Source organism: Heteronotia binoei, chromosome 2 (genome assembly GCF_032191835.1).
Source record: "Heteronotia binoei isolate CCM8104 ecotype False Entrance Well chromosome 2, APGP_CSIRO_Hbin_v1, whole genome shotgun sequence".
Lineage (NCBI taxonomy): Eukaryota > Metazoa > Chordata > Lepidosauria > Squamata > Gekkonidae > Heteronotia > Heteronotia binoei.
In genome coordinates, this window is record NC_083224.1 from 196,924,125 (window position 1) to 196,951,093 (window position 26,969).

The window sequence follows — 26,969 nt, forward strand, 5'->3', positions numbered from 1 at the left end:
CCTATCAAAGCCGCAGGGTGCCGGCTCGGAACTTCTCCGGCTGAAGTTACAGTCGCCGCCCTGGATTTAGCACGCAGAAGGGAAAAAAACCTTATGCCCTCCTGTTGGTAGGCCTGCTCTCTCTTCGACCTCTCGCTCTCCTCTCTGCCCCTTTCCCCGCACTTCCCGGCCCTGATACGAACCACAGGGGGGGGGTCTAAGTGCAATACCTGTCCTCCCTCTCCCTGAAGCCCAACCCAGCTCCAGTGCAAATCTAAGTGCTCAGCCAGGGGAAGAGTTGGGTCTAGATCTCCAGCTGATATATTTTTCGGGGGGGGTGGGGGTTGTCCTGAGGGCAGGGAGAAGAAGGGGCAGGAGCTCCCAAGGCAAGAAGGAGATGTGGGGGACTTCACCCTGCCTCCTCTCCCCCATTTTTATTCATATTTTTCTCCAGGGGCAGCTTATACCCCCCCCCAGCGGTCTCTTGCACGCAGGCCTCTCCCCGTCCAGAAGGATCGTGGGTGCAAGCAGACGCGGGCCAAGGGGGTGAGCGACAAGGACAGGGGAAACGTCCGGTGGCCGGAAGCGGCAGCGGCTCAAGAGCAGTGGCTGGATTCTAGTCCCGAGGACGGCAAATTGTCCGGGAGCACTGGCCACGAGTCCGCCTCCCCGGGGCCTTCCTTCGGCCTCGGGAAAGCAGAGCTGGCCAAGCCGTGGCTGGCCGCGCAGTCCGTGCCCCACGGCTTGGCGTGGTCACCCCAGCCCTCGGGGGCAGCCTCGTGAACCGAAGGAAGAGGAGTCCCGGCGGGCGCCAGCTCTGCGGAAGGAGTCTCAGCTATCGAGGGCGCCACAACTGGCGAAGCGGCCTCTGGGGCGGCAGCCCCGGCTGGACCCTCCGCGTGATTCCCGCCAGCCGGGATCTGGGCCGCCAGGTTCGAGGGGGCTGCCGCCGCGTCCTGTGAAGTTCCGCCAGCCCTGGCGCTCGGCACGGTGCTCCCGTCCAAGAGGGAGGCGCTCAGGTTGGAGAGGAAGGCGGCTTCGGTGATGACGGCAGCCGTCTCGGCCACCCAGTTCGCGTTGGCACCCAGAGAGGCGACAGCCGCGGTGTGGCCCTCCCCGGGAGCCAGGGGGTCGCCCCCCTCTCCGGCGGGCGGCAGGGGCGGCCTGCTCCCGAGCTCAGAGGGGGCGACAGTGGTGTTGTTGTTGAGGTTGTCCTGGAGGGTGGTCTGGGCGCCCACTTGTTGGTTCTGGAGCAGCATCTCTTGGATCCGGATCTGCTGCAAGATGGCCGGCAGTTCGTAGTGGTGGAAAAAGTAGATCATGGAATGCTGGGAGGGGAAGGGAGGAGGGGGAGGTTACTGGGCCGGCTATCGACCATCAGGGCTCACCTCCAGTGACGTCAGCTAGAGCTGCTTTATTCTGCACTGTCTCCCGATCCGGATTTCCCAGCCAGCTCGACCATTCGGAGCCCTGCACGTGAACCTCACCACAAGCACTTCTGCCCGCCCTTCCCACTCTCCATGTCATTTCTCTAGCCCAGGGGTGTTAAACATGTGGGCCGGGGCCAAATCAGGTCCCCGAGCAACTGGCTTTCATCTGCTTCCTTCTCCCTCTCTCTCGCTTCCTTCTGCATCACAGCCTGCTTTGCAAGGCTTGCTCAATCGCACAGGAGCTACAGAGCAAAGCCTCTGTTCTCCCCATTGGCTGAGGCTCCTCTCCTTTGGGGAGGAAGAGGAGAGGAAAAGCTTGCTGTGCCAGGCTCTCTCAATTGCACAGCAGAGCTACTGAGCCAAGCCTCTCTTCTATTGGCCGAGGCTCCTCGGATAAAAGGAAGTCCTTCTTCACCCAAAGGGTGATTAACACATGGAATTCACTGCCACAGGAGGTGGTGGCGGTTGCAAGCATAGACAGCTTCAAGAGAGGATTGGAGAAGCATATGGAGCAGAGATCCATCAGTGGCTATTAGCCACAGCGTATTGTTGGAACTCTGTCTGGGGCCGTGATACTCTGTATTCTTGGTGCTTGTGGGGGGCACAGTGGGAGGGCTTCTAGCATCACTGGTGGACCTCCTGATGGCACCTGGGTTTTTTGGCCCCTGTGTGACACAGAGTGTTGGACTGGAGGGGCCACTGGCCTGATCCAGCATGGCTTCTCTTCTGTTCTTAGGTGACACAGAGTGTTGGACTGGAGGGGCCACTGGCCTGATCCAACAGGGCTTCTGTTATGTTCTTATGTGACACAGAGTGTTGGACTGGATGGGCCATTGGCCTGGTCCAACAAGGCTTCTCTTATGTGACACAGAGTGTTGGACTAGATGGGCCATTGGCCTGATCCAACAGGGCTTCTCTTATGTTCTTATGTGACACAGAGTGTTGGACTGGATGGGCCATTGGCCTGATCCAACATGGCTTCTCTTATGTTCTTATGTGACACAGAGTGTTGGACTGGAGGGGCCACTGGCCTGATCCAACAGGGCTTCTCTTATGTTCTTATGTGACACAGAGTGTTGGACTGGAGGGGCCATTGGCCTGATCCAACATGGCTTCTCTTATGTTCTTAAAGCACCTTTTAGACCAACAAGTGCTAAATCTTTGTGTTCGACTGTGTCCTTTATAAAGCTTATATCTCTGCTACTTGACATTACATTTATGTTTGATTCGGCCCTCATAACGGATGAGTTTGACGCCTCTGCTTTAGTCCTCTCTCTGTGGGAAACCTCTTACTCCCTCCTTCAGCCCAGCTCCCTCCGCTTGCCAGGTTCTTCTTCCCACATCTGAGCAGCTCAGCAAAAAGAAACAAGGGGGGGTCTGACGGCCCAGCCCTCCGTGAGACACAGGATGCGAGTCGAATCCTCATCTGCCCCCCCCCCCTCCAAATGTTTCCTCATGGCACTGACAAACAGATTGTGGACCATGATAAATATTTGCTTCTGCTGGTCGTGGGAGCACAGTGAGCACTGAATGTCCATCTCCGGAAATCTCTGTTCAGCCCAACCCACCCTTCCTTGGCACCCATCAAGTGTTTTTAGCTTGGCTTCTGATCTGGTGCTTGGGGGGGGGGCAATAATGGGTGTGTTTCTAGTGTCGTGACCCCACTGATGGACCTCCTGACGGCACCTGGTTTCTTGGCCAATGGGTGGCACGGAGTGTTGGACTGGATAAGAGAACATAAGAACCCAAGAGAAGGCATGTTGGATCAGGCCAATGGCCCATCCAGTCCAACACTTTGTGGCATACAGTGGCCAAAAAACCCAAGTGCCATCAGGAGGTCCACCAGTGGAGGCCGGGATGCTAGAAGCCCTCCCGCTGTTCCCCCCCCACCCCAAGCACCAAAAGTACAGAGCATCGCTGCCCTAGACATAAGAACCAAAGAGAAGCCATGTTGGATCAGGCCAATGGCCCATCCAGTCCAACACTTTGTGTCACACAGTGGCCAAAAAACCCAAGTTCCATCAGGAGGTCCACCAGTGGAGGCCAGGACGCTAGAAGCCCTCCCGCTGTTCCCCCCACCCCACCCCAAGAACCAAAAGTACAGAGCATCGCTGCCCTAGACATAAGAACCAAAGAGAAGCCATGTTGGATCAGGCCAATGGCCCATCCAGTCCAACACTTTGTGTCATGCAGTGGCCAAAAAAACCCCAGGTGCCATCAGGAGGTCCGTCAGTGGGGCCAGGACACTAGAAGCCCCCCCAAGCACCCAGAATACAGAGCATCATTGCTCCAGACAGAGAGTTCCAACAATATGCTGTGGCTAACAGCCACTGATGGACCTTTGCTCCAGATGTTTATCCAACCCCCTGTTGAAGCCGGCTATAAGGTGGGCCACTGGCCTGATCCAACATGCCTTTTCTTATGTTCTTAGGGCCACTGGAGATCCAATTGGGTACAATAAAATAACACTGTTCCAGTTGCCACCAGAGTGTCGGTTTATCCTCCCTCCTCTTTCCCACTGGATTTAAGTTACACCTCCCCCACCCCCCCAAATGCCCAACATTATCGGAGACGTTTTGCACGTTCTCTACATTCGGAGACAGCTCTGGCTATTCCCCTTTCTTGGAGGGGGGGGGTCCTTCTCTGGGCAACCGAAGAGAACCCGGCGTCCTTACCTGGATGAACAGCCACGAGGTCACCAGAGCCAGGCTGCTGTACTGTCCGTTGAATCGGTAATGATAGGCGTAGAAAGCGAAATGGTACAGGTAGAAAAACCTGGATGGCGAAGAATTGCAACAAAAGGTCACGCTGACACAAAACAAATGGCATGCCACGGATTTTCCACCCGCCTCTTCTGATTTCGGAAAAGCGTCGCTCACTCGCGGGCAAGAGGCCGGCTGTTCTGCCGAAGCACCGCTGGAATTCTGCCACGGGGCAGGCGCGGTTACAAAACGGTGGTTTCCGAGAACGGCAGCCACCCACACGACGTCAGGGAGGGGGGTTAGGTCGAATGGGGACTCTTCCAGTGTTTCAGGCCAAAGCTCTGCTAACGTGATGGGTTTTGATGTGACCACAGGCCTGTAGCCAGGAAATGTGGGGTGGAGGGGCCCGGGAGCTGAAAAATTTGGTGAAGGGGGGCCGCGGGGGTCGCTCTCGCACTCTGTCTCTCTGCCGCGGTCTCAATGTCCCCCTCTTTTTTACACTTCCATTCTCTCCCTCCCTTCCATTCTCTCCTAGAGCGTCGGGACCTAGCAACAGTGATCCATGCAACGGTCACCTCAAGACTGGATTACTGTAATGCCCTCTACATGGGGCTGCCTCTGTGCCGAACCCAGAAGCTGCAGCTGGTGTAGAACGCGGCGGCTAGGGGGAGAGCGGCAGAGAGAGAGAGACCGGCAACGCGAAAGACGGGGACAGAGTAAGAAAGCACAGAGAGAGAGCGAGTGGTAGTGCAAAAGACTAAGACCAATTTTGCACTCACCTTACGCCGCTCTCACGTTCGTCTACTCAGCGCGGCTTCCTTCCCATTTCCCACTATCTTCGCCGGGGCTGCAGCAAGCGTCGGCGTTTTCGCGCAGCAAACAGAAACTGGTTTTTAGCGGTTTCCGTTTGCTGCATGAAAACGCCGATCCTTGCTGCGGCCCCGGCGCAGATAGTGGGAGATCGGAAGGAAGCCACACTGAGAAGACGAACGTGAGAGCGGCGTAAGGTGAGTGCAAAATAGGTCTTTGTCTTTTGCACTACCACTCGCTCTCTCTCTCTGTGCTTTCTTACTCTGTCCCCGTCTTTCGCGTTGCCGGTCTCTCTCTCTCTGCCGCTCTCCCCCTCGCCGGTCCTGGAGGCCCTCCAATGGAAGGGCCCTACATAGGGAAGGGGGGGGTGTTAATAGAGTGCCCCCCCCCGTAGCTACGGGCCAGTGTGAGCAGCCAATCAGAAGACCTGCTGGGCCAAACCCCTACCCAATTTCTAAAAGCGCTTGGTGGGCACCTGGAGAAATGTTGAACTAAGTCAGAAACTGCCTCGAGATCGGGAGAGCGCCTGGCCTAGATTAGCCCAGGCAAGCCCAATCTTGTCAGATCTCAGAAAGCAAAGCAGGGTCAACTCTGGCCGGTACTTGGAAGGGACACCTCCTTGGAATACCAGAGCTGGAGGCAGGGGTGGGCTTTATTGAGCCGCCTCCCTGAATCTCCTCCAGGGCCGCAGTAGGGGTCGGTCACTAGAGGTCACTGTGACTTCCAGGTATGCACACACACACACACACTCACATGCACGCACACAAACATAAAAATACTGCCCTGACCCAGATAGGCCAGGCAAGCCCTTTCTCATCAGATCTCGGAAGCTAAGCGGGGCCCACTGTGGTCAGGACTTGGATGGGAGACCACCTTGGAATACCAGCAGTCGGGAGGTGGGGGCAGGCTTTATTCAGCCACCTCCCTGAATAACCTCCGGGACCCCAGTAGGGGTCAGTCACCAGAGGCTGCCATGGCTTCCAGGTGCACACATACATACAGAAACTCTAAAAATAGCTCTTCCCCTCCCCCAAGGATGTAGCTTGGCACGGATAGTTAAAGGCAACTCCCCAGACTGTTCTCACAAGAGGGTCTGGAGGAAGGGCATTCAGCTGCTGTGCTGAGCAGGTCTTCTGTTCTGGGCCTGAAGCTGGTAGACCCGCAGTCCATGGAGCTGCCCCCCACCCCAGTGTGTTAATAAAAACCCGCTAAGAGATGCCATAAATGGTCATGCTGGCTGGGGCTGATGGGAGTTGTAGGCAAAAAAAAACACCTGGAGAGCTACCGTTGGCCACCCCTGATGTAGAGGCCAGTGGTGTTCTGACCAAGCTTACACACAGAACTTCAAATAGACAAGAGCATGTAGCAAAAAGCTATTCACAGAAGACAGTTGAAAAACAGCCTTTCCAATCACAAAGGAGTAACGGTATTGCAGTATTTATCAAAGATTGCAGGTTTTCACAGCTGGTGACATCATTAGGGTTTGCAGAATCTTTCGGGCTCAAGTGCCGTGTTCTACTGGAGAAAGTTTTCCTTCCAGACGTTTCGATCTCAGCTGCGGAGAACATCCTCAGTGGCGTTGCAGCCGGAGCAGGCGCTCTGACTTTCTTGGCTGCTGTGCATTGAGAGCAGCTTTCTCCAGTAGAACACGACACTTGAGCCCGAAAGATTCTACAAACCCTAATAAAAATTGCAGTATTTAGATCATAGAACTAAAGGAAGCCCTTCCAAACATGTCTGTTCTAGACGTCTGTTAGATTTCCAGCTTCTGAACCTTGCTGGTCTCCTGAACGTATTGTAAAGATTGGCTTCCAGCGAGAAATAAGCCTCCAAACTGAAGAAAGGCGGATGGAACGTCTTGATATCTAGAACAGGCGTCTGACAAAAACGTGTGAGCTGGAGGCTAAAAAACTGTGAGCTAGCTCACGCTAACTCAGCTGAGAGGAAACACTGGCTACTGCACAAATTGGTGCGCTCTGGGGCCCTCTTTCCTGAGCTGACAAATATGTGTGCGCTGGAGGCTAAAAATCTGTGAGCTAGCTCACATTAACCCAGCTTAACAGGGAACACTGGCTACTGCATAAATTGGTGTGCTCTGGGGCCACCCTTCCTGAGCTGACAAATATGTGTGAGCTGAAGGCTATCTGCTAATGGATGGCCGGCCTGACTGCGTCCCAGGGAATCTGGACCTGGCACTGCAGGCTGTGGCAACCTGGCTTAGGCTGAGTGGGTTGAAGCTGAACCCGACGAAGACAGAGGTCCTTTGCATGGGTCGTGGCGCTCTGGGAGGAGAAATTCCTCTCCCCGTTTTTGATGCTGAAAGCGGCGCACCGAGTCAGGAGCTTGAGAGTTCTACTGGAGCCTTCGTTATCAATGGAGGCCCAGATAGCAGCCACTGCCAAGTCGGCATTTTTTCATCTGAAGCGGGCAAGGCAGTTGGCTCCCTTCCTAGAGCGTCGGGACCTAGCAACAGTGATCCATGCAACGGTCACCTCAAGACTGGATTACTGTAATGCCCTCTACATGGGGCTGCCTCTGTGCCGAACCCAGAAGCTGCAGCTGGTGCAGAACGCGGCGGCTAGGCTGTTACTAGGATTCCCGAAGTGGGAGAGCATACAGCCAGGCCTGCGCAGACTGCACTGGCTGCCAGTTGAGTACCGGGTTTGGTACAAAGTGTTGGTTATCACCTTTAAAGCCCTATATGGTCAAGGACCTGCCTACCTGAGGGACCGTCTCTCCCCATATGAACCCCAAAGAGCACTGAGGTCAGCGGGAAAGAACCAACTGACTATCCCCGGGCCGAAGAAGGCAAAATTAAAGAATAGCTCCACACCTATGGAACCAGCTCCCGGAAGAAGTGCGGGCCCTGCGGAGCCTTGAACAGTTCCGCAGGGCCTGCAAGACCATCCTCTTTAGGATGGCCTTTACCTGATTAAATACTGATGGATTCGCCTTAAGTGATTTCCGCCATCATACCTACATTTAACAGAACAGCACCAGAAATGTTAATTTTAAATAATTTTAAATTGGAATGTTTTACGTGATTGTTGATTTTAAATCTATGTATAACCTATTGTATGGATTGATATGTTGTCAGCCGCCCTGAGCCTGCTTCGGCGGGGAGGGCGGGATATAAATAAAATGTTATTATTATTAAAAAAACTGTGAGCTAGCTCACGCTAACTCAGCTTAAGACAGAACACTGGCTACTGCACAAATTAGCGTGCTCTGGGGCCACCCTTCCTGAGCTGAGACAAAAATGTGTGAGCTGGAGGCTAAAATTCTGTGAGCTAGCTCACGCTAACTCAGCTTAACAGGGAACACTGGTTCAGCCCCATCCTGCAGCCCCCAAAGAGGCCCGACAGCCCCAATGCGGCCGCCCGCGCCAGATCAGTACCTCAGCCAGTGCCTCTTGCTGGTGTTGGTGTGGCAGCAGATGGCGTCGTACTGGTCGGCCAGCCACACAATCAGGATGATGTAGAAGGCCGTGCTGGTGTCGTTGAAGAACTCCGACATGATGGCTTCCATGCCTGCCGGGAGACAAGAGGCGGGAAGGATCCCAACCTAAACCTCAGGGCACAGGGGTGGGGAAGCAGTCGGTCACTTTGGCCCAGTGGGCTGCTACACCCCATGAGCCCCGTGGCGTAGAGTGTTATGAGCCCCGTGGTGCAGAGTGTTAAAGCTGCAGCACTGCAGTCCTAAGTGGAAGCTGGATTCAGGTAGCCGGCTCGAGGTTGACTCAGCCTTTCATCCTTCTGAGGTCGGTCAAATGAGTCCCCAGCTTGCTGGGGGGAAAGTTTAGAAGACTGGGGAAGGCAAAGGCAAACCACCCGGGAAAAAGTCTGCCGTGAAAACGTTGTGAAAGCAACGTCACCCCAGAGTCGAAAACGACTGGTGCTTGCACAGGGGACCTTTCCTTTGGGGAGGGACACTGGCTCAGTGGTAGAGCATCTGCTTGGGAAGCAGAAGGTCCCAGGTTCAATCCCCGGCATCTCCAACTAAAAAGGGTCCAGGCAAAATAGGTGTGAAAAACCTCAGCTTGAGACCCTGGAGAGCCGCTGCCAGTCTGAGTAGACAATACTGATTTCGACGGCCCCAGGGTCTGATTCAGTATAAGGCAGCTTCATGTGTGCATATATGTACGCACGTACTCACAACGCCCCATGACCGGAAGTAGCTGTGCAATGGGTACATTACAGACCTCAGAGGGATGGAAGGCTGAGTCAACCTTGAGCTGGCAACCTGAACCCAGCTTCCGCCGGGATCAAACTCAGGTCACGAGCAGAGCTTGGGCTGCAATACTGCAGCTTTAACACCCTGCGCCACGGAGCTCCTGATTTGTAAGCCAGAGGGGAAACTAAATAACATTTCCAAAGGCTGGGTGGGCTTCAACTCATCTTGAGTGAACAGGGATTTTACAAAATTAGTTTTAAAAAAAAATAACCCAAAGTAAGTAATGGGCAGAACTGTGCATTTGTTATGTCTGGGTTTACAGAGTTTAAGGCAGGGGTGGCCAAACTGTGGCACGAGAGCCACACGTGGTTCTTTCACACGTATTGTGCGGCTCCCGTCCCCACCAGCTTGGAGAAGGCATTTGTCTCTTTAAATCACTTTCCCAAACCAAGCCATGGAGAACACATTTAAAGTTAAAGTTGCTTTCTTTCCACCTCGCCCTCCCTCCTTCCTCCCCTCCCTCCCACATCTGATGCTCATCTCTTCCGGCTTTCAAACATCTGACTTTTTTTTAATGTGGCTCTTACATTAAGCAAGTTTGGCCACCCCTGGTTTAAGGGATTCCCCCCCTGTGCCAAAGTGCTGAACATGAAGTGCCGGCCAAGGGAGCTCTTGCATGACAGGAGCATTCACTGCCGCAGGAGGGGACTGGATAAACATCTGGAGCGGAGGTCCATCAACTGCTATGAGCCACAAGGTTTAGAGGGAACTCTCTGTCTGGGGCAGTGATGCTCTGTATTCTTGGTGCTTGCGGGGAACAGTGGGGGGGCTTCTAGTGTCCTGGCCCCACTGGTGGACCTTCTGATGGCACCTGGGGCTCTTTTGGCCACTGCGTGACACAGAGCGTTGGACTGGATGGGCCATTGGCCTGATCCAACACGGCTTCTCTTATGTTCTTATGTCTGGGGCAGTGATGCTCTGTATTCTTGGTGCTTGTGGGGGGGGGGGCACAGTGGGAGGACTTCTAGTGTCCTGGCCCCTCTGATGGACCTCCTGATGGCACCTGGTTCTTTGACCACTGTGTGACACAGAGTGTTGGACTGGATGGGCCACTGGCTTGATCCAACATGGCTTCTCTTATGTTATGCCTGGGGCAGTGATGCTCTGTATGCTTGGTGCTTGGGGGAGGCACAGTGGGAGGGCTTCTAGTGTCCTGGCCCCTCTGATGGACCTCCTGATGGCACCTGGGTTATTTGGCCACTGTGTGACAGAGTGTTGGACTGGATGGGCCATTGGTCTGATCCAACATGGTATATGTTCTTCTATCTGGGGCAGTGATGCTCTGTATTATTGGTGCTTGAGAGGGGGCACAGTGGAAGAGCTTCTAGTATCCTGACCCCACTGGTGGACCTTCTGATGCCACTTGGTTTTTTGGCCACTGTGTGACACATAGTGTTTGACTGGATGGGCCATTGGCTTGATCCAACATGGCTTCTCTTATGTTCTTATGTCTGGGGCAGTGATGTTCTGCTTGGTGCTTGGGGGGGCACAGTGGGAGGGCTTCTAGTGTCCTGGCCCCTCTGATGGTCCTCCTGATGGCACCTGGGGTTTTTGGCCACTGTGTGACACAGAGTGTTGGACTGGATGGGCCACTGGCCTGAATCAACATGGATTCTCTTATGTTCTACAAAAAAAAAAGCCCTGATAATCTCAATTGTAAGTTGACAGCACTTGTCTAGTTTGGGCTTCAAAATCTGTTGACATTTATTTTATGATTGTATTGGATTACTCAGTATATGGAGAATATTTTATATGTATGGTTAATCATGTCAAGTGTCTTGACATGGTTTTTACTTTGTCTGTAAGGGCAAATTAGTATTTTAATAAACATTTTTAATTAAAAAAAAGGATGGGGAAAGAAACCAGCTTCGAGTGTGAGAACAGCTTTGGGGGGGACCTAAAGAGGTGCTCTTGGGTTGTATGGCCGACACGCTGCTAAGGTGCTCATGTCTCCTTGGGAGGTTTACAGGCCCTGCGGCTGCCTCCTTACCTACGAGGGCCAAGATGACAGTGAGCAGAGGAGCTGCGGGGAAGGCGATGGTCATGTTCATCTCCAGCATCTGCAGGAGGTCCACTGGAAAACAGGAGAGAAGCAGCAGGGAGTAAGGGGGGGGCAGGGCTGGCCACAGCCTCCCCTACCTCTAACTGTGGCTCCCTTCCCCTATCCCCAACGCATGGCTGCCCTCCTCTCTTGCTCCCCCCCTCCCCCCAAAAATGATAGCTCTTTCTCTCCCTGCCACAGAGGGAGCTAGAGACCCACTTCCTCCAGCTGTCGTCCAACCAGAAGTGGGAAAAGAGGCCCCAAAATATGAGGAGATGGAGGACGAGAAGGAGGAGAAGAGGAAAGAGAAGGAGGATAAGGAGAAAGGAGGAGAACAAGAAAGAGGAGAAGTGGAAGGAAAAGGAGGAGGAGAAAGAAGAAAAAGGAGGAGAACGAGGAGGAGAAGAGGAAGGAGGAGAAGAAAGAAGAAGGAGGAGAAGGTGAACGAGAAAGAGGAGAAAAAGAGAAGGAGGAGAAAAAGAAAGGAGAACGAGAACGAGGAGAAGAGGAAGGAGAAGAAAAAGGAGAAGAAGAAGAGGAAAGAGAAGGAGGAGAAGAAGAAAGAAGAAAAAGGAGGCGAAGGAGGAGGAGGAGAATGAGAAGGAGGAGAAGAGGAAGGAGAAGGAGGAGGAGAAGAAGAAAGGAGGAGAACGAGAACAAGAAGGCAGAGAAGAGGAAGGAGGAGGAGGGGAAGAAAGAAGAAAAAGGAGGAGAAGGAGGAGGGGAAGAAAGAAGAAAAAGGAGAAGAGGAAGGAGAAGGAGGAGGGGAAGGAGAAGGAGAAGAAGAAAGAAGAAAAAGGAGGAGGAGAAGAGGAAGGAGAAGGAGGAGAAGAAGAAGAAAAAGGAGGAGAAGGAGAACGAGATGGAGGAGAAGAGGAAGGAGAAGGAGGAGAAGAAAAAAGAAGAAAAAGGAGGAGGAGAATGAGGAGGAGAAGAGAAAGGAGAAGGAGGAGGAGGAGGAGAAGAGGAAGGAGGAGGAGAACAAGAAGGAGAAGAGGAAGGAGAAGGAGGAGAAGGAGAACGAGGAGGAGAAGAGGAAGGAGAAGGAGGAGGAGAAGAAGAAAGGAGAACGAGGAGAAGAGGAAGGAGGAGAAGAAGAAAGAAGAAAAAGGAGAATGAGGAGAAGAGGAAGGAGAAGGAGGAGGAGGAGAATGAGGAGAATGAGGAGAACAAGAAGAAGTGGAAGGAGAAGGAGGAGAAGGAGAACGAGGAGGAGAAGAGGAAGGAGGAGGAGGAGAAAGAGGAGAAAGAGGAGAAGAGAAAGGAGAAGAAAGAAGGAGGAAAATGAGAAGGAGGAGAAGAGGAAGGAGAAGGAAGAGGAGGAGAAGGAAGAAGAAAGAAGATGAAAGAAGGAGAAGCAGAAGAAGAAGAAAGAAGAAGCAGGAGAAAGAAGATATTAGATTTATATCCCACCCTATACTCTGAATCTCAGAGCGGTCACAATCTCCTTTACCTCCCCCACCCCCACAACAGACATCCAGTGAGGCAAGTGGGGCTGAGAGAGCTCTTACAACAGCTGCCCTTTCAAGGACAACTCCTACAAAAGTTATGGCTGACCCGAGGCAAGTGGAGGAGTGGGGGAATCAAACCCGGTTCTCCCAGATAAGAGTCTGCACACTTCACCACGACACCAAGCTGCGCCCCTTGGCCCTGTCAGTGCCGGGCTGCAGATCAGAGCTGTGTTCCTCCCCCAGGGATGGGAAGAGGGATTTTCTATTTTTTTAAGCCTCTGTAGGCAACTGGTCCAAGAAGCTGGTGAACGAGCTCTCTGACCGCAACCGGCTCTGTCTGACCGCAACCTCCTTCCCACTCCTCTGAAGGATGCCGACTTTCTCCGGGCATGACCTGCAATGCTTACCGATGAAGACGAAGATCTGGTGATGTGAGTATCGCAAGAGCATGGAGACGGACAGGGTCTGGAAAGGAAGGGAGTGGGCCAGCGTGAGAAAGTTGGACCCCCTCTGCACGAAGGCAGAAAGCTTCCCAACCCTTGTAGAGATATATTCTTTTTTTTAAGAAAAATACAGGCACTTTTTTTGTTTTGTTCAAGAGCAGAGGTGTCAAAATAGCGGCCTGAGGGCCGGATCAGGCCCCCTGAAGGCTCCTATCAGGCCCACAAGCATCTCTCTGTCATCTGCTTCCTTCTCTCTCTCTTGCTTCCTTCTGCTTCATCGCTCGCTTTGCCAGGCTTGCTCAATCGCACAGGAGCTACAGAGCAAAACCTCTATTTCCTCCATTGACTGAGGCTCCTCCCTTGGGGAGGAAGGGGGGGGGAAGGCAGAGCTTGTTTTTCCAGGCTCTCTCAATCACACAGCAGAGCTACAGAGCAAAGCCTCTGTTTTCTCCATTGGCTGACCAGCACAGGAAGCAACTTATGCACAAAAGCTCGCAGTGCCCAGCCGTTTCATGTTTTCCTCTGGGTCTTAGGCTCAAAGCACTGACTGTGAGATTTCTGCAATGAATGCCAATAAATCAAAAGCAGGTCTGCAACTTACAGACAACGCATCTGAATAACACCTGAGCAGCCTACTCAAGATTGCTACAGCACAGACTTTGTCTCCAGATTTTGATGCAATGATTCAGAGCAAGACGTGTCAGTTATCAGAAACTGTTAAATAAACAAAATATTGCAAGAGTCCTAATCTATTATTAATTATTATTATTATTATTATTATTAAATTTATGAATCGCCTCATCCCAGGCAATGCCAGGCTCTGGGCAATGTACAACATAGGGAAGGAAAGGTCCCCTGTGCAAGCACCAGTCGTTTCCAACTCTGGGGTGACGTTTTCACGGCAGACTTTTTACGGGGTGGTGTGCCATTGCCTTCCCCAGTCCTCTACACTTCCCCCCCAGCAAGCTGGGGACTCCTTTGACTGACCTCGGAAGGATGGAAGGCTGAGTCAACCTGGAGCCGGCGACCTGAAAACCCAGCTTCCGCCAGGGATCGAACTCAGTTCGTGAGCAGAGCTTAGACTGCAGCACTGCAGCTTTAACACTCTGCGCCACGGGGGTTTTTTGTACAACAAAAGGTACACATAAAATCAATAAAACCAATAATTTAAAACAGTTGCAACCCAATAAACCTACCGTACTTTTTGCACCATAAGACGCACTTCCACCCCCAAAAAAGTGGGGGGGAAAGTGTGTGCGTCTCATGGAGCGAAGGTACCGGTACCTACCTTCTTGGGGGGGGGGGCGATCTGCTGCCTCCGCCTCTGATCCCGGCGCTTCTCCCGTGCCTGCCTGCCTGGCTCCAGCTCTGACGCTTACAGCAAGCGCCAGGATCGCTCCCTCTGCCCTCCGATCCCGGCGCTTGCTGTAAGCATCAGAGCTGGAGCCAGGCAGACAGGCACGGAGGAAGCACGCTGCCCCCCTCCACAGCCGGCGCTCACGAAGCGCTGGGTTTGTGGAGGGGGCGGGTGCTTCCTCCGTGCCTGCCTGCCGGGCTCCAGCTCTGACACTTACAGAAAGCGCCAGGATCGGAGGGCAGAGGGAGCGATCCTGGCGCTTGCTGTAAGCGTCAGAGCTGGAGCCAGGCAGGCAGGCACGGAGGAAGCGCCGGGATCGGAGGCGGAGGCAGCGGATCACCCTCCAGGAGGAAGGTGCGTCCTATCGTCCGGAGCGCCTTATGGTGCGAAAAATACGCACTTTATAGTGTGCTGTAATTCTGCTTTCCAGGCATCGGGAGCAGTTCCCCCCTTAAGTAGAGGCGGGGAGGGGGGTGCCAGCCCAGCAGCCATCACCGTCCTCAAACAAAAGCCTGGCAGAACATCTCTGCTTTGCAGGCCCTGCGGAATTGTGAAAGATCCCGCAGGGCCCTGGTGTCTTCCGGCGGAGCGCTCCACCAGGTCGGGGCCAGGACAGAAAAGCCTGTTGAGGACTTTAGGGCCAGGGCTCACCAGTACATTTCGACCAGCAGAGCGCAATTCATATCTTAAGCGTATTTTAAGTTTTTAATTGTGTTTTGTCTGTGTCCTTTAGAAAGTTTATATTTCTGCTACCTGACCTTGCGCATTATGACCCACTTGGCCCAGCCCGGCCAGGTCTCATTTACATCAGATCCTGTAGAGCAGGGGTCCTCAAACTTTTTAAATAGGGGGCCAGTTCACTGTCCCTCAGACTGTTGGAGGGCCGGACTGCTGTTACTGTACAAGGCCGCGGGCCGTCAGTTCTCCGTCTTCTACATCTCTCTCCCTTCCCCACACCACACACCCCGGCCTGGGAACTCACCTCACCTCGGTATCACCTCACACTCTGTCTCCGCCGCCTCAGCCCAGTGCCGGAAGTGTGCGTTGCTAACGCGAGTTTAGGTCGAACGTCACTTCCGGTCTGATTTTGCCATAACCCGGCGGGCCGCATAAACGTCCTCAGCGGGCCGCATCTGACCCGCGGGCCGTAGTTTGAGGACCCCTGCTGTAGATATCATGTCAGGATAATGGCTACTGGTATCCCAAAAACTAGGCAGATCAGGTCCTGACCTACTGACCAGCTATCAAGAGATTTGCCAAACTTGCAAATCTCTGGGGGGAAAACAACCACCTTTTATCGTCATGGCATGCCTTCTGTTTCCTTTTCCTCGGACAAGGTAACTCTGGGAAGCAACAACCGTACTATTGTCAATACTTGCAAACGAAGCCAGATGTTATCCCCCAGGCCAGACTTCTCTGTGACGTCCTTGTATTTTAAGACTAGAATGGTTTTGAATGACTGGCGAACCTATATAAAATAAAGAGTGCTTCCCGAGCAAGCGGAACGCATTCCCTCCTCAAGAACTCATGTCCGAGTAAGGACTTTAATCTGGTACTTGCTCTCAGCTGCTAGGACATTGTATGCGCAGCTGTGGAAGCAAGGAAAAATACCAGAAAAATGGGATTGGATTGTGAAAGTTTTATCGTGGAGCGAGATGGATAAATTAACTAGAACTTTAAAAGACTATGATTTAGAAATATTCAAAAAGGAGTGTAAGAAATTTAAAGGCTATATGGAGGAAGAGTGGAATGTAAAAAGACATTGGACAATTTTTTAGTACCATTGAGAAAAAGAAGAATATTGAACTTTGATTGGTTAGCGGTACCTTTAGTATTGAACTTAAATCTATAACTTCGGGGAAGTCAAACATTGGAGGGAGGGGGGGGTTGAAATATCATATGGGTTAGCATAGAAAATGTATAATTAAGTTTTGTAACCATATGTTATCAATAAATTGTTAAAACAAGAACTCATGTCTGAGTCTTCATTGCAACAAGATCCGGCCCTGCTAACATAGGAGTTTAACACCCCTGGTCTAGAGCGTGGAGAAAACAGCTGCCGCTAACGGATCCCTCCTTTTGTGCTGTTCCACAAGTCACTGCTGTGAGCAGCCCCCCCACCATGGAACATATGGGGGGGGAGGCGACGCCCTCTGAGCTGGGGAAGGTCCCAAGCCTGTTGTCCATATTTATCAATTCACTTTATTTAGACGCCGCCTTTCTCCCTAAGGGGGACCCAGAGTAGCCGACAGCCTTCTCCTCTCCTCCATCTTACCCTCACAACAACCCTGCGAGGTCGGCGAGGCAGAGTGTGTGCGACCGGCCCAAGGTCACTCAGCGAGCTTCCGCACCAGGAGCGGAGAGTCGAACCTGGGCTGCCCAAATACTAATCTGACACTCTTATTCCAATTCCAGTAGCCTTTAATGGCATAACAATCTCGTGGGCATTCGATGAAATTGCTGAGCAGGCAGGTTAAAACGGATAAAAGGAAGTCCTTCTTCACCCAAAGGGTGATTGACATGTGGAATTCACTGCCACAGGAGGGGGTGGCGGCCACAAGCATAGCCAGCTTCAAGAGGGGGTTAGATAAAAATATGGAGCAGAGGTCCATCAGTGGCTATTAGCCATTGGCCATGCTGGCTGGGGCTGATGGGAGTTGTAGGCAAAAAAAGCCTCTGGAGAGCTGCCGTTGGCCACCCCTGTGAGTCTATATCGAGTGGCCAGCGGTAGCTCTCCAGATGTTTTTTGCCTACAACTCCCATCAGCCCCAGCCATTGGCCATGCTGGCTGGGGCTGATGGGAGTTGTAGGCAAGAAACATCTGGAGAGCTACCGCTGGCCACCCCGGCATACCATTTGCCCATATGCCAAGATAAAACAATCTAGAGACATCTAATTGTAACATCAATTGATAATTACTAATAATAAAGAGGGATGAAAAGGACAGTAATCTCAATCTTGAGTATCTCGAACAACAAAAAAGAATGAAATTTTACAGTAAAAGGGCTTAACGGGGGACATGATTAAACATGATTCGAACCTGGGTTGCCCAAATACGAGTCTGACACTTAACCGCTATACCACACCGGCTCTTTTCAGTGCTGGATTAAACCCGGTGGAGGCCCCTAGGCAGTCGGAATCTCGGGGAACCCCTCGGAAATCATCTCAGAGTCGGAGCGCCCACCCCACAGCCGCCACTGCAGTTTGCAGGCACCTTCTTAAAAGCCCTTTTGACAAGCTGCGGGGGAAAGGCAGAGAGAGGCAAACTTGGCGAGGACGCCAGCAGCAGCCGCACCAGGCAAGTGGGGCAAAGAACGGCTCAGTTGCTGGCTGCATGTGCAGCCCAGGAGGGCTGCAAGCAGAGGGGGAAAAAAGGAGGAAAAGCCAGCCCTGGGCCCCTAAAGGCGTGGGGGCACATAGGCCAGTGCCTACCAGCTATAAGTAGCTCTGCTCATTGCACCTGATTCCTCGTCTGATGAAGTGCTCTTGGAGCACACGAAAGCTCACGTTCTGAATAAAACTTTGTTGGTCTTTAAGGCGCCGCTTGACTCCTACTTTGTTTTACTGCTTCAGACCAAGACGGCTGCCCACTTGGGTCTACCGCCAAGATGGATTCAGGCAGGCAGCCGTGGTGATCAGGGCCGAATTAAGCCCTGTGGAGGGCCCTAGGCGGTCACAATCTCAGGGGGGCCCCCTTGCAAGTTACCTCTTGAGCCGGAGCACCCGCCCCTACCGCCCGTGGCCGCCCCCCCCTGCAGCCTGCAGGCCCCTTCTCCAAAGCCCCTTCTCCAAAGCTGCGGGGGAGAGGCAGAGAGAGGCAAACTTGGCGACGACGCCGGCAGCAGCCGCGCCAGGCAAAAAGCAGCTCAGTGGCTGGCTGGGAGAGCTGCAAGCAGGGGCGGGGGGGAAACAGGAGGAAAAGCCAGCCCTGGGCCCCTAAAAGTGTGGGGGCCAATAGGCCAGTGCCTGCTTGACCTAATTGTTAATCCGGCTCTCGCTCTTTCACATATGTAAGAAACCTGAGAGGTTAATATGCAATTAAAGGGCCAAACATTAAAGTGTAAAACAAATCATAAGCCAACGTACACGTATTTATTGCAGAAAGCTAAAAGCATTTAAGGGCCCATCATAAGCCTCTATGCCAGGGGTGGCCAACGGTAGCTCTCCAGATGTTTTTTTTTTGGCCTACAACTCCCATCAGCCCCAGGCAGCATGGCCGATGGCTGGGGCTGATGGGAGTTGTAGGCAAAAAAAACATCTGGAGAGCTACCGTCGGCCACCCCTCCTCTATCCTATGTACAATTATAAAACCTCAATGGGAACCCACTCAGCTTGACCTGACACGTTTCGACCTAGACAGGTCCTCTTCAGAGGTCAGAAAGATACGTGCGCATATTGGCTCATAACACAGAATAGAATAAAACAATAGAGCAATGCTGGACCACAAGGAAATTAAATGAAGTGACAAAGGTTTAGAGATAATCTTGAGGCCTCTTATTCTACAGGCTTATGTCTTAATAAGGGGCATAAACAGAAGAAGAATTGCAGATTTATACCCCGCCCTTCTCTCTGAATCAGAGACTCAAAGGGGCTTACAATCTCCTCTATCTTCTCCCCCCACAACAGACACCCTGTGAGGTGGGTGGGACTGAGAGGGCTCCCACAGCAGCTGCCGTTTCAAGGACAACTCCTGTGATAGCTATGGCTGACCCAAGGCCATTCCAGCAGTTGCAAGTGAAGCAGTGGGGAATCAAACCTGGTTCTCCCAGATAAGAAGACGACGACTGCAGATTTATACCACCCTTCTCTCTGAATCAGAGACTCAGAGTGGCCTACAATCTCCTTTCCCTTTCTCCCCCAAAACAGACACCCTGTGAGGTGAGTGGGGCTGAGAGAGCTCTCCAGAAGCTGCCCTTTCAAGGACAGAGTCTCAGAGCAGCCTACAATCTCCTTTCTCTTCCTCCCCCACAACAGACATCCCATGAGGTGGGTGGGGCTGAGAGGGCTCTCCCAGAAGCTGCTCTTTCAAGGACAACTCTTATGAGAACTATGGCTGACCCAAGGCCATTCCAGCAGCTGCAAGTGGAGGAGTGGGGAATCAAACCCGGTTCTCCCAGATAATAATAATGACTGCAGCTTTATACCCCATCCTTCTCTCTGAATCAGAGACTCAGAGCAGCCTACAATCTCCTTTCCCTTCCTCCCCCACAACAGACACCCTGTGAGGTGGGTGGGGCTGAGAGAGCTCTCCCAGAAGCTGCCCTTTCAAGGACAGAGACTCAGAGCGGCCTACAATCTCCTTTCCCTTCCTCCCCCACAACAGACACCCTGTGAGGTGGGTGGGGCTGAGAGAGCTCTCCCAGAAGCTGCCCTTTCAAGGACAGAGACTCAGAGCGGCCTACAATCTCCTTTCCCTTCCTCCCCCACAACAGACACCCTGTGAGGTGGGTGGGGCTGAGAGGGCTCTCACAGCAGCTGCCCTTTCAAGGACAACCTCTGCCAGAGTGATGGCTGACCCAAGACCATGCTAGGAGTGGGGAATCAAACCCAGTTTTCCAGATAAGAGTTCGCACACTTAACCACTACACAAAACTGGCTCTTGCATCCAGTGTCTTATTGTATGCCGCTGTGACGGAAAGCTAGGGGTTAACCAGACACTGAAGACGCACAGGGCCTGCGTTGGGTGACCTGAGGGTGGGGGCAAAGTGCTCGGAGCTCTCAGGGAGGGAAAGTGGTTGAGTGACAGAATCTGCTGAGGCAGTCATTCAGTCAGTTGGTGTCTGACAGAGTTGGTGCCTGTCAGAAGTCTGTCAGTGTTGGGGCCTGACAGAGACTGAGTGGGTCAGTTTGTGCCTGACCGAGGCTGGGAGGGCAGCTGATCCTGTGAAGGAGCTTGAGACAGTGGCGGGAAAGACTTCCAGAGACTGCAAGCTCGACAAAACCAGCCAAGAGGGCTGTGTGTGAGGAACAAGTGTGAGTCAGTCAAGACCTGAACGGTCACAGACACCTATAGACAACTCTGAAGATCTAGTGAGGTGGTTGAGGGAGTGGATGTGGGTCTGAGACACCAGAAGGGCTGAGAGGAGAGACTCCAGTCGAGGGGTGAGACTTGGCACATCATTCCCAAGAGGCCAGACCTTGGCTAGAGGTGGAGAGTGAGTTATAGGGAAACTGTGAACTGAAACTGAGAGACTCAAGAAGGAAGAAGTTATTGTAAAGCCTGAAACAACTGAGCAACGTATTAGCCTGGGTAAATATCTCCCTTATCCCCAAGTTAAAGACTTTGTGTTATAATAAATCTGTGGTTTGAGTTAAAGTTCTTGAGAGCCTATATTTTTGGGAAAAAATACAAAGCTGCTGTGGTCCCCTACGAAGAGAATTCTATTTCCATCCAATAACAAAGTAAAATACCCGAAGAGACTGAAATATAGAGATCCAGTGAGGCCGTGAGGTTGGCGCTGCTATAGCCGCATGGCCAGAATTGATTAAGACAGGTGTAAGGTCAGAGCCTGTGTGCCAAGATTTATGAGTAATGGCGTTCCGGGGGGCGGGGATGTCACTGAAACACCGGGTCAACTGAGGGAGCCAATGGACAGATTAACGACTTGGCTCAGAAGAGCCCAATGCTGTACTCACAAAGATCACCATGATGACGAAGGCGGCCAGGTAGGAGGTGCGAGCCATCCACATGCTGATGAAACGGTAGTGCTCCCCGGAGACCACGTTGCGGAGGAAGCCTGCAGCGGGAGAGGAAGAGAGAAAGGGCATGAGGGAGGAAGCCCGCCTGTGAGCTTGCCTGGGCATTGAATCCCAACAACCGCTTCAATTTATTCACCTTAAATTTTATTTATCTTAAATTTATATGCTGCCCACGCCACGTGCGGACTCTGGGCGGCTCACAGTCATAATACATAAGAACATCAGAGAAGCCATGTTGGATCAGGCCAATGGCCCATCCAGTCCAACACTCTGTGTCACATAAGAGAAGTCATGTTGGATCAGGCCAATGGCCCATCCAGTCCAACACTCTGTGTCACATAAGGACATAAGAGAAGCCATGTTGGATCAGGCCAATGTCTCATTCAGTCCACCCTGCGTCAGATAAGAACATAAGAGAAGCCATGTTGGATCAGGCCAATGGCCCACCCAGTCCAACACTCTGTGTCACATAAGAATGTAACAGAAGGCATATTGGATCAGGCCAATGGCCCATCCAGTCCAACACTCTGTGTCACATAAGAACATAAGAGAAGCCATGTTGGATCAGGCCAATGTCTCATCCAGTCCACCCTGCGTCAGATAAGAACATAAGAGAAGCCATGTTGGATCAGGCCAATGGCCCACCCAGTCCAACACTCTGTGTCACATAAGAGAAGCCATGTTGGATCAGACCAATGGCCCATCCAGTCCAACACTCTGTGTCACACAGTGGCCAAAATATACACACACACACAAACACGCTGTGGCTAATAGCCACTGATGGACCTCTGCTCCATATTTTTATCCAAACGCCTCTTGAAGCTGTCTATGTTTGTATCTGCCACCACCTCCTGTAGCAGTGAATTCCACATGTTAATCACCCTTTTGGTGAAGAAGCACTTCCTTTTATCTGTTTTAACCTGACTGCTCAGCAATTTCATTGAATGGCTGAACAGAGTTCTTGTATTGTGGGAAAGGGAGAAAAGTACTTCTTTCTCTACTTTCTTCCATGCATAATCTTGTAAACCTCTATTATGTTACCCCGAAGTCGACGTTTCTCCAAGCTAAAGAGCCCCAAGCGTTTTAACCTTTCTTCATAGGGAAAGTGTTCCAAACCTTTAGTCATTCTAGTTGCCCTTTTCTGGACTTTTTCCAATGCTATAATACAACAGTAACAATACCTTACGATCATAAAATCAAACACATATAAACAATTTATAATTTAAAACTTAAAAACGGTGCTATAAAATTTCTTACATAGGCAGTCCCAGCTTCGTTTTGGTTCTTAATTTCAAGGGAGGAAAAGCCAGGTTAGGGGTAACAGGGCAGGTTTACCAGATTATGCATGGGATAGAGAAGGTAGAGAAAGAAGCAGTTTTCTCCCTTTCTCACAATATGAGAAATTGCGCAACGAAACTGCTGAGCAGTCGGGTTAGAACAGATAAAAGGAAGTACTTCTTCACCCAAAGGGTGATTAAAACGTGTGGAATTCACTGCAAGCATAGCTAGCTTCAAGAGGGGATTGGATAAACATCTGGAGCAGTAGCTATCAGCCACAGAGTACTGTTGGAACTCTCTATCTGGGGCAAGTAACGCTCTGTATTCTTGGTGCTTGGGAGGGGCAACAGTGGGAGGGCTTCTAGTGTCCTGGCCCCACTGGTGGACCTCCTGATGGCACTTGGGTTTTTTGGCCACTGTGTGACAGTGTTGGACTGGCCTGATCCAACATGGCTCTCCACAGCAAGACTGTGTCACATGCTGGCCAAAGAACCAGGAGCCATTAAGAGGTCCACCAGGGGGTTCAGGATACTAGAAGCCCTCCCACTGTTGCCCCCCCCCCCCAAAGCACCAAGAATACAGAGCATCACTTGCCCCAGACAGTGTGTTCCATCTAGACCTTGTGGCTAAGAGCCACTGATGGATCTCCGCCCTATGTAAGAACATAAGAGAAGCCACGTTGGATCAGGCCAAAGGCCCATCCAGCCCAACCCTCTGTGTCATACAGTGGCCAAAACCGAGGTGCCATCAAGAGGTCCACCAGTGAGGTCAGAACCCCAGAATCCCTCCCATTCTTGACCTCCAAGCACCAAGAATACAGAGCATCATTGCCGCAGACAGCATTCCATCAGTGTTCCATCTATTTTGTTGTTCATTCGCACAGTCGAGTCTGACTCTTTGCAACCCCACGGACCAAGTCACGCCAGGCCCTCCTGTCTTCCACCATCCTCCGACGTCTGTTCAAATTCGTGTTAGTGACATCAGTAACACTGTCCAGCCATCTCCTCTTTTGCCATCCCCTTCTTCTGTTGCCTTCTGTCTTTCCCAGCATCAGGGTCTTCTCCAGGAAGTGCTCCCTTCTCATTGGGTGGCCAAAGTATTTGAGCTTCAGCTTCAGCATCTGACCTTCCAGGGAACAGTCAGGGTTGATTTCCCTTAGGACAGACTGATTGGATCTTCTTGCAGTCCGAGGGACTCTCAAGAGTCTTCTCCACCACCGCAGCTCGAAAGCATCTATTCTTCTTCGCTCGGCCTTCCTTATGGTCCAGCTCTCACAGCCATACATTACTACTGGGAATACCATCGCTTTGACTATATGGACTTTTGTTGGCAGGGTGATGTCTCTACTTTTTATTATACTGCCTAGGTTCGCCGTTGCTGTCCTGCCAAGGAGCAAACGTCTTTTAATTTCATGGCTACAGTCACCATCTGCAGTGATCTTGGATCCCAGAAATGTGAAGTCTGTCACTGCTTCCATGTCTTCCCCTTCTCTTTGCCAAGGAGTGATGGGGCCGGATGCCGTGATCTTAGTTTTTTTGATGTTCCATCAATACCCCGTGGCTAATAGCCACCGATGGACCTCTGCTGCAGATGTTGATCCAAAATCAGGCTTAATATTCCATCCCTGGCTATAACACGGAGCAGCCAGCAGCTGATCTACTCCTTCCACTCCTCTCTCCGATCCCCCCCCCCACTCACCTTTATTCTCTTCGTTTTCGGCTAAGGCCTTCACGCTGGACATGAGGATGTCGTCATAACCAAGGAACTCGTCCAGGAGAAGGCGGCTGAAGCGGTCCCCAAAGCACTGGTCCCGGGTGGGATCTGAAGAGGGAAGAGAGCAAGGGAAGCATGGCAGTTGCGGCCAATGGAAACCGGCTTCCTGCCCAGGTGCGGGAAAGTTGGAAGGGAAGCAGGGAAAGAAGACCACCCAACACGAGATGGATTGACTCAACCAGGGAAGCTGCGGCCACCTGAGCAACCGCGCTAACAACAGTACATTTGGGCAGGGCTTTTGGGGCAGAAAAAAGCCCAGCAAAAACTCATTTGTGTATTAGGCCACGCCCCCTGATGTCACCATTGTTTCACAGTGGACTTTTTTTTAGTAGAAAAAGCCTGGCAGGGATACATTTGCATATTAGGCCACACCCTCTGATATCACCATTGTTTCATACGGGGCTTTTTTGGTAGAAAAAGCCCAGCAAGAACTCATTTACAAATTAGGCCACACACCCCAACATCATCATTGTCCCACACAGGGCTTTTTGTAGAAGCAGCCCAGGAGGAACTCATTTGCATACTAGGCCACGCCCCTCCTGGTGTCACCATTGTTTTGTGCACGGTTTTGGCAGAAAAAGCCCCGCAGGGACACATTTGCATATCAGGCCACGCCTCCTGACATCATCCTTTCACACAGGGCTTTTCTGTAGAAGAATCCCAGCAAGAACTCATTTGTACATTAGCCGACACCCCCTGATACCAAGCCAGCCGGAACTGCAGTCCCGGTCAAAAAAAGGCCTGTATTTTAGAGGGCATTTCCTTTTTTAAAAAAAATGCTGTCAGGTCACAGGTAACATGGTGAGTCCACAAGGCTTTCAAGGCAATAGATCAGGGGTGGCCAACGGTAGCTCTCCAGATGTTTTTTTTGCCTACAACTCTCATCAGCCCCAGCCAGCATAGCCAATGGCTGGGGCTGATGGGAGTTGTAGGCAAAAAAACATCTGGAGAGCTACCGTTGGCCACCCCTGCAAGAGATGTTCAGAACCCCTTGTCACTGACCCTGGATTCCTTAGAAGTAAGTGAGATCAGACTTATACCTTACCGTTCGCTCAGAATGCCTTACAATCTCAAGTTTGGTGTAGTGGTTAAGTGCGCGTATTCTTACCTGGGAAAGCTGGGTTTGATTCCCCACTCCTCCACTTGCACCTGCTGGAAGGGCCTTGGGTCATTAGGCAGAGGCTCAGAGCGGCCTACGATCTCCTTTCCCTTCCTCCCCCACAACAGACACCCTGTGAGGCGGGTCGGGCTGAGAGGGCTCTCCCAGAAACTGCCCTTTCAAGGACAGAGTCTCAGAGTGGCCTACAATCTACTTCCCTTCCTCCCCCACAGCAGACACCCTGTGAGGTGGGTGGGGCTGAGAGAGCTCTCCAAGAAGCTGCCCTTTCAAGGGCAGAGTCTCAGAGCGGCCTACAATCTACTTCCCTTCCTCCCCCCACAACAGACACCCTGTGAGGTGGGTGGGGCTGAGAGAGCTCTCCCAGAAGCTGCCCTTTCAAGGACAGAGTCTCAGAGCGGCCTACAATCTACTTCCCTTCCTCCCCCAACAACAGACATCCTGTGAGGTGTGTGCGGCTGAGAGAGCTCTTCCAGAAGCTGCCCTTTCAAGGGCAGAGTCTCAGAGCGGCCTACGATCTCCTTTCCCTTCCTCCCCCACAAGAGACACCCTGTGATGTAGGTGGGGCTGAGAGAGCTCTCCCAGAAGCTGTCCTTTCAAGGACAGAGTCTCAGAGCAGCCTACAATCTCCTTTCCCTTCCTCCCCCACAACAGACACCCTATAAAGTGGGTGGGGCATAGAGAGCTCTCCCAGAAGCTGTCCTTTCAAGGACAGAGTCTCAGAGCGGCCTACAATCTCCTTTCCCTTCTTCCCCCACAACAGACAACCTGTGGGGCTGAGAGAGCTCTCCCAGAAGCTGCCCTTTCAAGGACAGAAGCTCAGAGCGGCCTACAATCTCCTTTCCCTTCCTCCCCCACAACAGACACTCTGTGAGGTGGGTGGGGCTGAGAGAGCTCTCCCAGAAGCTGCCCTTTCAAGGACAGAGTCTCAGAGCGGCCTACAATCTCCTTTCCCTTCCTCCCCCACAGCAGACACCCTGTGAGGTGGGTGGGACTGAGAGGGCTCTCATAGCAGCTGCCCTTTCAAGAACAACCTCTGCCAGAGCTATGGCTGACCCAAGGCCATTCCAGCAGCTGCAAGTGAAGGAGCGGGGAATCAAACCTGGCTCTTCCAGAGAGGAATCTGCACACTTCACCACTTCACCGAACTGACTCTGCTTGGTCGCACTGTGGAGACACTGCCAACAAGGGGGGGGGGAGGCTTTGCCCTGGAGCCCCAGCATCTCCCGCGTCCCCTTTCCAAAACTCACCCAAGGTCACCACCATGACAGGGATGTCGAGGCGCTGGCGGGTGCTCTGAGACAGGCGCAGGAAGCCGTACTCCAACGAATACTCCACGATATACTCTTCTTGGGGCCACACTGTGAGTGACAGAGAGGGACAGGAGGTCAAGAGGACGGACAAAAGAAGAGGCAGGCACAGTAGATGCACGGCAGAGGATGGCCACCCGCTCCAAGGAGATCGGGTGAAGTGACAGCATCGGGGCTCTTTTTGTAGCAGGAACTCCTTTGCATATTAGGCCATGCCCCCCTGATGGAGTCAATCCTCCTGGAGCTTCCAATAAGCCCGATGCTAAGAGCCCTGGAAGCTCTTGGAGGATTGGCTGCATCGGGGACGTGTGGCCTAACAGGCAAAGGGGCCCCGACTTATCAAAAT

General features: G+C 52.3%; 1 protein-coding gene across 1 annotated transcript in view; it reads right to left on the reverse strand.

Moving 5' to 3' along the window:
• Positions 1 to 394: 394 nt before the first annotated feature.
• The window catches only part of TMEM259 (transmembrane protein 259), a 71,419-nt gene continuing 44,844 nt past the window's right edge, over positions 395 to 26,969 (reverse strand). The window contains exons 4-11 of the mRNA XM_060232824.1: positions 26,564 to 26,674; positions 24,122 to 24,244; positions 21,083 to 21,183; positions 13,054 to 13,111; positions 11,145 to 11,228; positions 8,319 to 8,451; positions 4,085 to 4,184; positions 395 to 1,307 (exon numbers count right to left, since the gene is read on the reverse strand). Of these exons, the coding sequence (XP_060088807.1) occupies positions 576 to 1,307; positions 4,085 to 4,184; positions 8,319 to 8,451; positions 11,145 to 11,228; positions 13,054 to 13,111; positions 21,083 to 21,183; positions 24,122 to 24,244; positions 26,564 to 26,674 (1,442 nt within the window). The 3' untranslated portion in view covers positions 395 to 575. The remainder of the gene's footprint in view (positions 1,308 to 4,084; positions 4,185 to 8,318; positions 8,452 to 11,144; positions 11,229 to 13,053; positions 13,112 to 21,082; positions 21,184 to 24,121; positions 24,245 to 26,563; positions 26,675 to 26,969) is intronic.